We start from the raw sequence: 13,317 nt of genomic DNA, 5'->3' as shown, positions 1-13,317 counted from the left end.
TCCGACGCAGAAGTATAATGAGGCCTTTATAGGTGTACCAGTGGTTCAGGATAAGACAAAAACATGGATTGTAAAATGGATTCATGATTCATTATATAATAAACTCGCTCATTATATAAATTTTGTAAATTTTGAACAGAAAAAAGTTAAGGACTTTTATTTAATGCTCATTGCTCAAAACTTTTCAAAATACGACGCGACCCCCCACAGAGCTCGCTGAGGCCCCCTTGTGGGTCGCGACCCCCCTGTTGGGGACCAATGTTCTAGATAACCCCCTTTTTTGAGTTAAAAGATAAAATATATTTTCTTTTTTTGTGTGAAATGGCTCTTGAACTAGAAATGGGTTTGAATATTTTTTTTTTTACTGGTTATGTGTGCAATATTACTTTTTTCAGTGTGATGTTTGACAATGTTCAGTTTATGTTTTGAAAATTAGTTGTTTTAATTAAATGATTTTTAATAGTCAAAATCTCTCTCTCTCATTGTTTCAGTTTTAAGGTGCTTTATTGGCTCTCTCTCTCTTTCTCTCTCTCTCTCTCTCTCTCTCTGATCTACCACAATCTCTAAATGACTAAGCTACTCTCACAAAACTTTCATGTCAGAAGATACTTTTTTTTGACACTCTCACAGGAGGATATCATGCACCTTCTTAAAATGGATGGAATAACTGGACTTTTTCATTCTGTGATTTTGTTAATTGCTTTTGGTAAGTTGACTTGTTTAAGACAATCTTGTTACCTTTATTTTTAATTTTTTTAAATTGATGCTTGGTTTAACCTGTTATTTGTATTTCATTAGACATATTGTTTTCTGTCCTATTATAAACTCTTATTTTGTGGTATATTAGTGTAATTAAAAATAGCTTGTGTTTTAGATTGCACTTAAATCTAATCAAATTTTATCGTTCCAATAAGAACAGGTGTTTTTTCCTTATCAGTTTATTACATTTCCCATCTAAAAGTAGGCGCGTTATTTCATTTTTTACAACATTTCATATTTCCAGATTCAGAGTTTTATATTTAAAACATTAATCTCATAATATTATTTATGCAACTGTAATTGCAGTGGAAATGCATAAATACTACATCTAAATGTCACTTCATACAGCTTCTGTGCTACTGTACAGTGCCAAGATGAATTTTGTTTACACTTATTTTATTTGCTTGGTATTTGCTTATTTTAAATCTTGTCTGTTTTCATTTACATCTATGTATTTATAAATGTTTGGTTCATTTTGTAGATTTGAATTATAAATGAACACAATATTGCATGGTATCACAATTGGTATCATGATCCTTCAGCTGGTATAGTAGCGTAAGACATTTTTATGGCATAACTTATAATACTATCTTACTGCCAGAGGGGAACCAGGGCCCTGCAGGTGTCACGGTTGCAATGCAACACGAATGACAAATTCCCTTCACCTTACTTGCATTTTGACAAAGCCCAACTGGAGATCCAGCTGAAAATGATGGGAGACATCTGCAGTGATTCTCCCAAAATAGTAAAAGGCATGGGGAAAAAAAACATGTCTAAACTCCATCTACAAACAAGGGCTCTTTTCAAAGTTGAAAACCTCATCAAACTCAGAAGTCTCCCCATCTCAGCTGCTTCATCGGAAAGAACATTGTCCGCTCTCCTCCGTCTGAAGACATGGTTACCCACAACCATGACGCAAAAAAGATTGTGATTTGACTGCATACATACCTGTGTGTTTATGTGTTTGTTTAATTAATAACCTTGTGACAACACAATTAAACAAAGATTGTGTCTGTAACTTGACTGAGTGACCATGCACATTTGCTGCTTTCTGCATAATAGTTACATTTTTCCCAAATCATAAATTTAATATGGTCTGTTACATAAAGTACATTTAATCGGCTGCTATGCCAGTCTAATGAAATTATTATTATGATTATTATTATCAACATTGCTTGTTTGTGGTGATGGATTCCAAAATGCCACGATCGCTGTTCACTGTCTATGATGTGTAAGTGTCTGTTGCTAATGTGCTTTGGTCTGAGCGCTGTCGTGATGTGTTGGCTTACGTTACATTTTGGGGGTTTTGTGGCCAGTTGTCACCATATTACGCTGAAATGACACAAGATTGTGTGGTGATTGTGTCTCACACTCACTCTGATGTTTGCTTGTTGCATTTATTGCCACAGGTAACAGTATTATAGAAGAGCTATAGGCTGATTTTAGGCTGAGTTTACTTTTTTACCAACATGGGGAGAGGGCCAAGGTTCGAAAGACATGGTTCGCTGCTGATTCCTGCAAATCAGAGGCTGCAGTTGGAGAACACAGGGAATACATGGGACAGACAAAGGACCTTAACAAGATAATTAACTACACAATGCTGAACCAAATGAACTAATGATGAATTTGATGTTGGAAACAAGGAGAGGCAGGAAACTGAACACAATGAACACAGAATGAAGTTGTTGTAGATTTTTCCCTAAACTAACTACCTGGGTCTCGTCTCCCTGGCAACGTCCCCACTCGGGTAGCTGATATCTGAATCTCGTCTCCTAATTGATGTCCCCACTCGGGTAGCTGATATCTGAATCTCGTCTCCTAGTTTAACTTGTTTTCTTGCTGCGCAGCATAAAATGACAGACAAACTCTAGCAATTGTCCTTTAAATGCTTTAATCACAGCCGGGAGAGTTTCTCGAGCAGTTCTCAGAGAAATGTCACCCACATAGAATAATACATCAGGTTATATAGGATAAAGACATCACGCACAGAAACCAAATCACCTGCTTAACTCATGACTTTGATGTTGAATTTTCTATTAAGAGAAAGAAGCAAGCCCCCCCCCCCCTTTTCAACTCCCTTTTAGTGGCACATGCAAAAAATGTCTTGGAACACAGAAAAAACACAAGTAAAGGGTTAAGAGTTCTGTTGATTACTCAATATGTCATGAGACAGGATAGACAGTATTATTTTGATTTTGTTATAGTCAGCACTAGACAATTTTCCATAACTCAAATAGACAAGAACAGAACCTTCTAGTACAATGTGTCCCCAAGTGTTAGAATGTTAGAAGAGGAAGTAAAGTTCATGTGTTATTACTGTTAGAATCAGGGTTAGTTCAAAATACAGTTTATTATCTTATCCTTTAATTTTTCTGTCACAAAGTCCAAAAACAAACTGACATGTAACAATAAGCAGTTCAGGGGCCCAGGGTGTTGCTGGCAGTTTGGGGGGCCAGGGTGGAGCTGGCAGTTTGGGGGGCCAGGGTGGAGCCGGCAGTTTGGGGGGCCAGGGTGGAGCTGGCAGTTTGGGGGGCCAGGGTGGAGCTGGCAGTTCGGGGGCCCAGGGCGTTGCTGGCAGTTTGGGGGGCCAGGGTGGAGCCGGCAGTTTGGGGGGCCAGGGTGGAGCCGGCAGTTTGGGGGGCCAGGGTGGAGCCGGCAGTTTGGGGGGCCAGGGTGGAGCTGGCAGTTCGGGGGCCCAGGGCGTTGCTGGCAGTTTGGGGGGCCAGGGTGGAGCCGGCAGTTTGGGGGGCCAGGGTGGAGCCGGCAGTTTGGGGGGCCAGGGTGGAGCTGGCAGTTCGGGGGCCCAGGGCGTTGCTGGCAGTTTGGGGGGCCAGGGTGGAGCCGGCAGTTCGGGGGGCCAGGGTGGAGCCGGCAGTTTGGGGGGCCAGGGTGGAGCTGGCAGTTCGGGGGCCCAGGGTGGAGCCGGCAGTTTGGGGGGCCAGGGTGGAGCTGGCAGTTCGGGGGCCCAGGGCGTTGCTGGCAGTTTGGGGGGCCAGGGTGGAGCCGGCAGTTCGGGGGGCCAGGGCGTTGCTGGCAGTTTGGGGGGTCAGGGTGGAGCCGGCAGTTTGGGGGGCCAGGGTGGAGCTGGCAGTTTGGGGGGCCAGGCTGGAGCTGGTAGTTAGGGGGGCCAGGGTGGAGCTGGCAGTTCAGGGGGCCATGGCATTGGGGGGGGGATCAAGGCAATCAACAGGAGTCCTCTCTGGACTCTGGATGAGGACAGGGATAGGACTCCTCTCTGGACTCTGGATGAGGACAGGGACAGGACTCCTCTCAAGAGCGGCGGCCATCTTGGCAGAGGGTCTGGTGTGGCAGAAGCCATCTTTGGACGAGACTCTGTAACGGCGGCCATCTTGGGACGAGACTCTGGAACGGACACGAGTTTACCATCGCTGTTCAGGGGCCTAAAACCCGAGGGGCCAGTTATCATTAATGTCAGACTGTACAACAGTCCAGACGCATTACAAATGCATTGTCCAGAGTTTTATGTCATCAGTCAATGTCACGTTTGTTCACAGTGAGCTGCATTACATGCGGGATTGAAATGAATGAATAGAATGAGGCATTTATATAGCGCTTTCATATGTACTACTGTACACCCAAAGCGCTTTACAATCATATCAGGGGATCTCAACCACCACCAGTGTGCAGCATCCACTTGAAATGGTGGTTACAACGAAAACTCTAACGTTAATTTTGGTCATGGCTTGTCTTGAAAAGTGCAGGACTATGAGTCAAATCTTCTGACACTGCCAGAACTTCTTCTGAGGTAAAATTTGATCGCAACGGTCATTAATCAGCTGTTGGTGAACACGTCAAACTAACAAACTAAACTTTAGCCTAGGATCAGAGGAATCTTTTAGAATTTGCAAAATTTGTCTCAGACGGCCAAATCGTGGCCAAAATTGTACAGTGTTTGTCACGGAGTCACCAGATCAGCAGCTCCCCCCACTCGTTCACTCTCCCCGGAATTCTGATCCCTGCACCTGCACTTCATCATCAGCACACACTATAAAGAGGCACTTCTTCACTTCCTTGTCTGGTCTCGGCCTTAAGTACACTTACAGACTCTACCCTGATATCTACCTGTGATTACCTGCCTCAAGGATTCCTAAACCGAACACCGTCTTCTATCATCCGTCATCTGTCTTCCGTCTTCAGCCTGCCGTATCCTCTTCAACCATCTACAATCAACAAACCAAGATTAACATTCAACTAAGTTCATCATTCAACTCTGATTCTCTGCCTCGTACTCACCAGTCTCCATGCTGTCCCACTCCGTGCCTCTGCTCAATAAATACCTTGTTTATACCACTTACCTGTCTGCTTCCCTCTGTTCCGTGACAGTGTGATGTTGAAAACCCAGCTTTAGATGTTGAAAAGCTTTAGATGCTTTCTTAAAGTGCCCTGCAGACTGCTAACAGCAACATTAAAGTATTTGAATGTTGAGCCGCAGCTCGTTGGCCACTATGCAAAAGCAACCAATCAGCTGCCAATGTAGATAATGATGTGCTCGCTACCAAATGAGTTAAGGACCTATCAGCCTGTTCCGTCTAGAGTTGCATACCAGAACTACATATTTATTCCCATTTTCCTGTTTCTAATGCAGCCTAGAGGTTCCATAAAGGAAATTCTTACATAAAGATCCAAATAACCTTTTTAATATTATATATGCATGCACAGCCATGAGAATGAATGAGAGCCAAATTTCATTTTTATATAAAGTACTATTGAGACAGCATGACATTTTCATGTACTGTATAGTGTTCATATCTAGTTAGCAGTTCTTGAAAGTTTCATGGCAGTGTCTGCAGGTTTCAAGTTTATGCAAGCTCATTTCCGCAACAGATAAAAGAAATCAAAAACAGAGATATATACAGACGTATTGCTGTATTTCCTTTCTACATGCTCTATATGTGAGGAATCTTGTCTTTTTCTCTTAGTGGCGGTCAGCGAGGGCCGTGTGGTGAAGGTGCCGCTCAGTCCTCTGGTGCATGTCGAGGGACTGGCCGTCTCCATCCGCTGCAATGTGTCCGACTACCAGGGGCCCCGGGAACAGGATTTCGACTGGTCCATGATGCAGTCTGGTGATAAATCACTCAATCTCGTCTCCACCTTTGACGCTAACTTCGTGGACCCCACAGTGAGGGACCGGGTCAACAGCGGGGACATCAGCTATAAGAAGCTGGGCGATGATTCAGTGGAGCTCAGGTTCAAGAAGGTGCGAGCGACAGACAGCGGTGTGTATCGCTGCAGCACCCCGAGCACAGACTCCGTCATCAGCGGGAACTACCACGCCGATGTGGAGCTAAAAGGTGAGTCAAGATTTAATTACAGTTACAACCAGGGGCATCGCTAGGGTTTATTTGACAGGGTTTATTTTCTAAACCGAAAATTCTGGATGCACTTGGCCGAAAATGACTTATTAATTTCTCATTTTAAAATATTTTTTTTGTGTAATTGTATTATTATAAGACTTTTTAATTAAATACAATAATTTAATTAATTTAAATATTAAATATCAATATAATAACATCAATATATCAATATATTATTCTTCATTCAGTTCTATGAAACGAAAGTAGAAAGTTACTTTCATAGAAAGTATCTATGAAAGATTCAACAGATTTATTTTTTGACCAATTATCAAAATAAAGTAGTCCTACAAAGCTATTATTATCAGAGCATGTGAGCAGATAGCAGATAGCATTTAGCACTAAATCGATCAGTGAACGATTTAATGCTATCTCACATGCTCTGATAATAATAGCTTTGTAGGACTACTTTATTTTGATAATTGGTCAAAAAATAAACACTTGTTGCAAGTTAATGCTTTTTCCTTTTTTTTGGAAATGCACAGAGAAAAACATTATTTAACCCTCGCACACCTGTTTATTTTATTCCTATTATTTGTCATCTCATTCGTTTCTTTGCTAGATTTTCTCATGTCTGCTCATGCTAAGGTAACGTTAGTCAAGTTAACGTTTTAATTTTTTTTTTTCTCACAAATGTATGACTTTTGGAAGTGCAATTTGATTACCATATGCAGTTTTATTAAAGTTGAATTAGCTATCATATAATACATAGTTTTTCCCTTGTCCTACAACATCTTTTTTTCCCAGAACTAAATGAACAAATAAACAACAATAAAAATAAATAAATAAATAAATAAACTGGTAGCAAAACCAAACTAGGGGAATGCCTCAGGTATAATGTTTCACACAAAGTCTGATCTTATTGGCCAAATAAATTTCAAGAATCCATTCCACAACCTCTCAAATGTATCCATTTCAAATCAACAAGCGGAAGTCAGTTTCTCCATAATTTCGGCTTATATTTTCAGCCTTTGTTCTCTTTCGGCCAAAAATCCCTACAAAAAATGTAAGTAAAAAAATATATATCAAAGTTTAAATAAACTTGTTAACACTATATTGTGATGGTCCTTTTTGAACATACTGTTTGATTATAGGATAAAAGTCAATATAGGGACTTATGAAAAAGACTTTGGAACTGACTATGATTTTAATGTTCATTTGAAAAAGGTTCAGGGTCAGTGTAAGATAAAAAACACTGCTTAAAATAGTCCATTCATATAAAATGTGTAATAAACTATATTTTTTTATATTTTTCTCGAAATGAAAATATGAAAAAATGCTCTTCAATAAATTCTTCATATCCCATTCATGTTGTATTTATACCAAACTGAAGTTAAATTGGTTTGTTCGAACACATTAAACCCTTTGACACCATTTAAACCCTTTTGACACACCTTCTCCTGCCTGCTTTAAAGTGTCCTCTGTTGTGTCCAGTGATCAGGGACAGTCTGAAGGTTTCTACAGCCATTCCCAAGTCAGCGGTGTCTGAGGGAGAATCCGTGGAGCTTCAGTGCAACACGACGCGAGGCTTCACAGAGCACACCTTCCTCTCTGTGTCCTGGTCCCTCAAGAAAGACAGCGGACTGTTGGAGGAAATCTTGACATTCGGGCCGGATGATAAGATCAAAGTAGGGAGCAACTACACGCAGCACTACACAGACTGTGGGATTCGCTTGGACCTTCCTGGAGGGGGATTTTACAGACTAGTCCTGAAGAGTGCGAAGCCGTCAGACCAAGGGGAGTATGTGTGTACGGTCCAGGAGTGGATGAGGCAGGGAGAAGGAGGAAACTGGAGGAAGATTCAGGAGAAGTCTGTGGAGATGGGGAAGGTCGTGGTTACGGGTGAGTCAAATTCATTTTCCAAAATATTATATTATTTATTATTAATTATTTGTTACGTAGAGCCTTTTAATGTATTTTCAATTTTAAAATGTTGCCATATTTACATGTCTTAACAGACTAAACAAATATTATAACCTATTTAACAGGTTTCGGCATGCAATAAATGACGAAAAAAACAAAGAGAATGATGAAAGACAAAGAAAAAGAAGTGAACAGCAACAATGAAAATGTATTTTGTATACAAATATAAACATGTTTTGTATATGTAATTATTTCGATTAGTCTAATTCTTTGTTACCTATAAACATTTTAATTTGTCACATGTAAAATGATCCAATTGTTCATACATTTTCAGTTACCCTGCCTTTTTGTTTGTCTATTTTTGCATTTTACTAAACTTACTTAGCCAAAGTATTTACTTACTTAATTATAATTACCTGAAAATACCTTATATGCAGTACAACAATAAACTGCTGTGTGATGTACCCATGGTACATGGATGTGAGTATGTGTGTGTGTTCTAGGACGTAAGAAAACGTAAGGGTCACAGGAAGATCCTGAAAAGGACATTGGACATCTTGGCCAAATCCAGTTGATGTCATTAATGAGATTACTGATAACACTTTACAATAAGGTCTCATTTGTTAAAGGGTTAGTTCACCCAAAAATGAAAACTCTGTCAGTAATTACTCACCCTCATGTTGTTCCAACCCCGTAAGACCTTCGTACATCTTCGGATATTTTTACAAATTAAGATATTTTTGATTAAATCTGAGTCTGAGAGCTGGATCACTCCTCCATAGTCTTCTAAGACATTATAACTTGCTGACCCAGAAATTATTATTATTATTTTTTTTTTTTTTTATTGCTCAAAAAAAAAAAAAACAATACAAAATACCAAACAAAGCTCAAGATACAAATCTTATTAGATTACAAAGAAGTCCAAATAGCAGCACAAAATATAAATAAACCATAAACCTAAAGAAACGTAAGAACAAAAAGAAAATAAATAAAAAAGAAAATGTTACACAAGGGGGTTATCATCAAAAAATACCTTAAGAAGTTTATATAATTTAAGGGCTTTTTTGTTATATACAAGTCTTAACGACTTGAAGAAGATCATTAAATCTTTATGGAAAAGTGAGAAAGTGGGAGGGTTCTTAAAGGAGTCATAACCTGCAATTTTCACTTTTCCACGAGAATCAATGTATGTTATGATTGCCTAACGATTATACACTGGCCGGGAAGCCGATATTTTAAAGTGAAGCGTTTGTTTACCTCAGGGTAAATAAACCAGCGCGCGTGCACGCGCACTCAAATACGAGATTTTGATTTCAGCCCCGTCTTGACGTCATGACGGGGCAGGATATACCATATATGGACACCGCAAACCTATGCCGCGGGAAGCCCGCCCCTCTCCCCCTCATATTCAGTTCAGTCGAGAAAGATGGAGAAACGAGTACACACCTGAGTTGCTCTGTGGTTGACTGCCACAAACAACATGTAAATGTGTTTTCTCTACCAAAAACGGACCAAACTATCAGGGACCAGTGGATGAAATTCATTTTTAATAACGCTGTCCCAACAACCCTTTCAACTGGCTTATCGTTAGGAGTCTGCGCTAAACATTTCACACAGGAATCATACACAAATTTGGGGCAATATCAGGCGAAGTTGGCCTCGAAGCTCTGTTTGGAAAAAGGTGCAATTCCAACAATCAGAGACTTGCCTGAAATTGAAACGGTAAGTGACTGAGTTTTTATTGATCTACTGTGTGCAACAAACAGCAGCTAACTGCTAACGCGGCTATTGTATGCTAGCGGGAGTATTAGCTTCGAGGTAAACATGGGGAATGGCTGCTAACGTTACTTTGCAAACAACAAATGACTGAGATCATCATGAATTCGGCTATTGTATATTGATTGCCTAACGCTTATATATGAGGCGCCGTCTAGTTTGTGTGTGTGTGTGTGCTCGCGTCTTATATGAGTATGTGCGCGAGTTTGTGTGTGTGTGCTCGCGTCTCATATGAGTATGTGCGTGGAGAGTTCATATACATGTATGTGTGACTACTTAGTATGTATGCAAGCGTGTTTCATATATGTGTGCGTGAATGAAGTTTGATTTAAGCCCCTAAACGGCGCCTCATACTTATACACTGGCCGGGAAGCCGGTCGCGGCCAGGTCGGGTTCATTCATAACTTGCGCCATGATGTTATTTTGGAATGATATGCTAAAGCGTTACCTGCGGTGTCAACCCCCCTCCTTCCTGCCACCAATCAACGCACCCCTCATTTGCATTATTAAAATGACCGTCCACGACAGCCAAAATATCGCATCAGATCTCGCGAGACAATAATGCCTTCAGAAATAAGGGTCTGAGGAGCTCTGTGTTTATTTTTTTTCCACTTTTCTTTTTTAGAAGGGCCTGAAAGACTATAATACAGCAGTAGGTATCCAAGGTAATACTAGGTTATGACTCCTTTAAAGAATCTGCATTTGTGTATGAAGTAATTGGCCAACAGCACAATAATGTTCACCAAAAATTCATGATCGTGATTCAAAGAAAAAGACAAATATTTGATAGTTTTAAAGTTAAAGTCAGGCATTACATATTTCAAGCTTAACCAAGTATAAAGGTCATCCCAGAATTTCTTTGAAAATTTGCATAAATAAAATAAATGTTCCAACGACTCTATATCTGCTTCACAAAAAGTGCACTCATTACAATCCATATTAAATCTGTGTCGGAGGAAATCATTACAAGGATAAATATCATTAATAATTTTAAACTGAACCTCTTTTACCTTTGGAAAAAGTGGAAAAGTGAGAAATCTTGTTGTAATTTTCCCCACTTTGTCTTTCGGAAAATCAAATATAAGAGGTCTCTTTTTAACTTTACAAGGGAAAGTCTCCATATTTACCAATCTTCTTAAAACTTTAATCTTACAGCCCTCCTCTGTAAAATTAAGGCCAGAAATGCTTAGACTTTTCAATCTTGGAATCACAGGTGAATAACACAATGCACCTTTAACCATCTGAACCAAACCACCAGGAACAGCTTTTAATAAAGCCACATATAATTTCTGAGTGCAAATAATGTTATATTTTTCACAAAAATTGTCATAACTAAGGAAATTTCCTTCTCCATCCATAATGTGTACAATGGACCAGATACCTTTATCCATCCAGTCCTGAAAGAACACTGATTTCCTATTAATAAGGATACACTTATTATTCCACAAAGAACAACTATGTGGAGAAAAATTGTGTTTGTATATCAGTTTCCAATACAATAATACCTGACTATGAAAAGACGACAATTTACACTTTAGTTTTGATGGCTCAAAATCACACCTCAAAAGAAATTCAATGCCCCCCAAAAAATCTAAGATTTTAGAAGAAAAACTAGACCAAACAGAATGTTCTCTTACGAGAGATACTCTCGTACTGCGTAGAATACGCTAGGGGAAAATCCTTTTCCATGAGAATACTGAAGCCAAAAAATTATCCTTAATTTTGTATTAATGTAAAACGCGTTGCGGCAGCATACAGACATAGGCGAGGCAGCTTGCGCGCCTATTGGCTGGTCTGCTGGCAACTGCTTAAGCCTATCGAGCGAGACCTAGAGTGACGTCAGACCCAATGCGTCACGTCCCGCCGAAACGGGCGTGGCTTAGGTCTATAAATACCGCTCGCAGGCATTGTTTCTCTGATTTTTCATCCTTCAGCGAAGCAACTCACATCGCTGGATCCGAGAAGAAGCCGCGCTGTTGAAGAAGCACTTCAGCGGGACGAGTCGAGAAGCTGCTGGCCGCGCCGCCTTCATCGCCTTCCTGCTGCGCTATCCGGTGCTGTATCCTTTTTCTCTTTTACTATGCCTTGTGTGTGTGTTCGCCGCCGCGACACACACTCTCATTGCACTAAAAGAGCCGGGCGTCTTTTTCAAGACGCCCCTTTTCCTGAGGATCACGCAGTTCTCGCGCTCACTGACGGCGACTGCCCTCACTGCGAGCTAGGTACTGCCTATGGTGACTCTGAGGACTCACCTGGCATCCTTCTCCGAGACTGCTCCTCCGCTCTTCCAAGCCGCAAAGCTCGCCGGTTCGCCCGCTTGCCTTGCCTGCTTGGGGGATGATACCTGCTCGCCCTCTGTTCGAGCCGCGCAACCGCGCCGTTCACAGGGGATGTCTGGTGCGGTCCGTCACGCGTCACTCACCGGCGAAAGGAGAAAAGAGTTTACAGTCCCGTCGAGACCGGACTGAACTCATTTCTCACACATGTCTCAGTTCCCTGATCAGGCGACTGGAAGTGTCTATACTGCAGCAAACGTGCCTGTTTAATACACGCTCGCCTGCAAGCAAACGCCGAAGAAAACATGTTGACGCTCTTTCATATGCTTGTGCATCTTAAAGCCTTTGTGTTTCCCCCCTGTGGCTCAGTGGCGGAATCCTAGGTTTTTTCACACGGGAGACCGGTGTTCGAATCCCGGTCTAACGGCAGATAAATTATGCCGCCAATGCTTCGTTCTGTCAGTTCCCTGGAAGGCGACTGCAGACGTGCATTTTGCAGCCGACGAGCGCGTTGTACAACGAGCTCGCCTGCATCCAGACACCGTTTCTATGGTTCCCGTGCGTCACCGGGCGAAAAGAGAAAAGTGTTTACAGTCCCGTCGAGACCGGACTGACCTCATTTCTCACACATGTCTCAGTTCCCTAATCAGGCGACTGGAAATGTCTATACTGCAGCAAACGTGCCTGTTTTTTATACACGCACGCCTGCAAGCAAACGCCGAAGAAAACATGTTGACGCTCCTTTATATGCTCGTGCATCTGAAAGCCTTTGTGTTTCCCCCCTGTGGCTCAGGGGCGGAATCCTAGGTTTTGTCACACGGGAGACCGGTGTTCGAATCCCGGTCTAACGGCAGATGAATTATGCCGCCAATGCTTCGTTCTGTCAGTTCCCTGGAAGGCGACTGCAGACGTGCATTTTGCAGCCGACGAGCGTGTTGTGCAACCCGCTCGCCTGCACCCAGACACCGTTTCTATGGTTCCCGTGCGTCACTGGCGAAAGGAGAAAAGAGTGTTCTAGTCCCGCTGCGGCCGGGCCGATCTCAATCTCTCACACATTTCTCATTCCCCTCTGATATTCAGGCGACTGGAAATGTCTTTATTGCAGTGAGCGAGCCTGTTGTTACACGCACGCCTGCAAACAAACGCCAGCATGTTGACGCTCTCTGATAATACTCGCGCTGACTGAAATCTTATGTGTCTTCCCCTGTGGGCCAGTGGCAGATTCACAGATTTCCGCACGAGAGACCCGTGTTCAATCCCGGGTCTACCGG

At 41.8% G+C, this 13,317-nt stretch overlaps 1 protein-coding gene across 1 annotated transcript; it reads left to right on the top strand.

Moving 5' to 3' along the window:
* The first annotated feature begins 575 nt into the window (after positions 1-575).
* LOC308692366 (prostaglandin F2 receptor negative regulator-like) lies at positions 576-8,467 on the top strand. Its single transcript, XM_081368302.1, has 4 exons — positions 576-706; positions 5,700-6,071; positions 7,566-7,973; positions 8,120-8,467. The coding sequence occupies exons 1-4, from the start codon at positions 640-642 to the stop codon at positions 8,134-8,136; spliced, it is 864 nt and encodes a 287-aa protein (XP_081224428.1). The 5' UTR covers positions 576-639; the 3' UTR covers positions 8,137-8,467.
* Positions 8,468-13,317: the final 4,850 nt, after the last annotated feature.

This window comes from Scardinius erythrophthalmus (assembly GCF_964197995.2).
Source record: "Scardinius erythrophthalmus genome assembly, chromosome: 6".
In the NCBI taxonomy this organism is placed as follows: domain Eukaryota; kingdom Metazoa; phylum Chordata; class Actinopteri; order Cypriniformes; family Leuciscidae; genus Scardinius; species Scardinius erythrophthalmus.
This window is presented reverse-complemented; position numbering and strand designations above follow the sequence as displayed.

What these genes read in the sequence shown, in the direction of transcription:
- LOC308692366 (XM_081368302.1), top strand. Translation starts at nt 640, where the DNA reads ATGCACCTTCTTAAAATGGATGGAATAACTGGACTTTTTCATTCTGTG. An exon ending in GATTTTGTTAATTGCTTTTG is followed by an intron (nt 707 to 5,699) that starts GTAAGTTGACTT and finishes TTTTTCTCTTAG; the next exon opens with TGGCGGTCAGCGAGGGCCGT. An exon ending in CGCCGATGTGGAGCTAAAAG is followed by an intron (nt 6,072 to 7,565) that starts GTGAGTCAAGAT and finishes TGTTGTGTCCAG; the next exon opens with TGATCAGGGACAGTCTGAAG.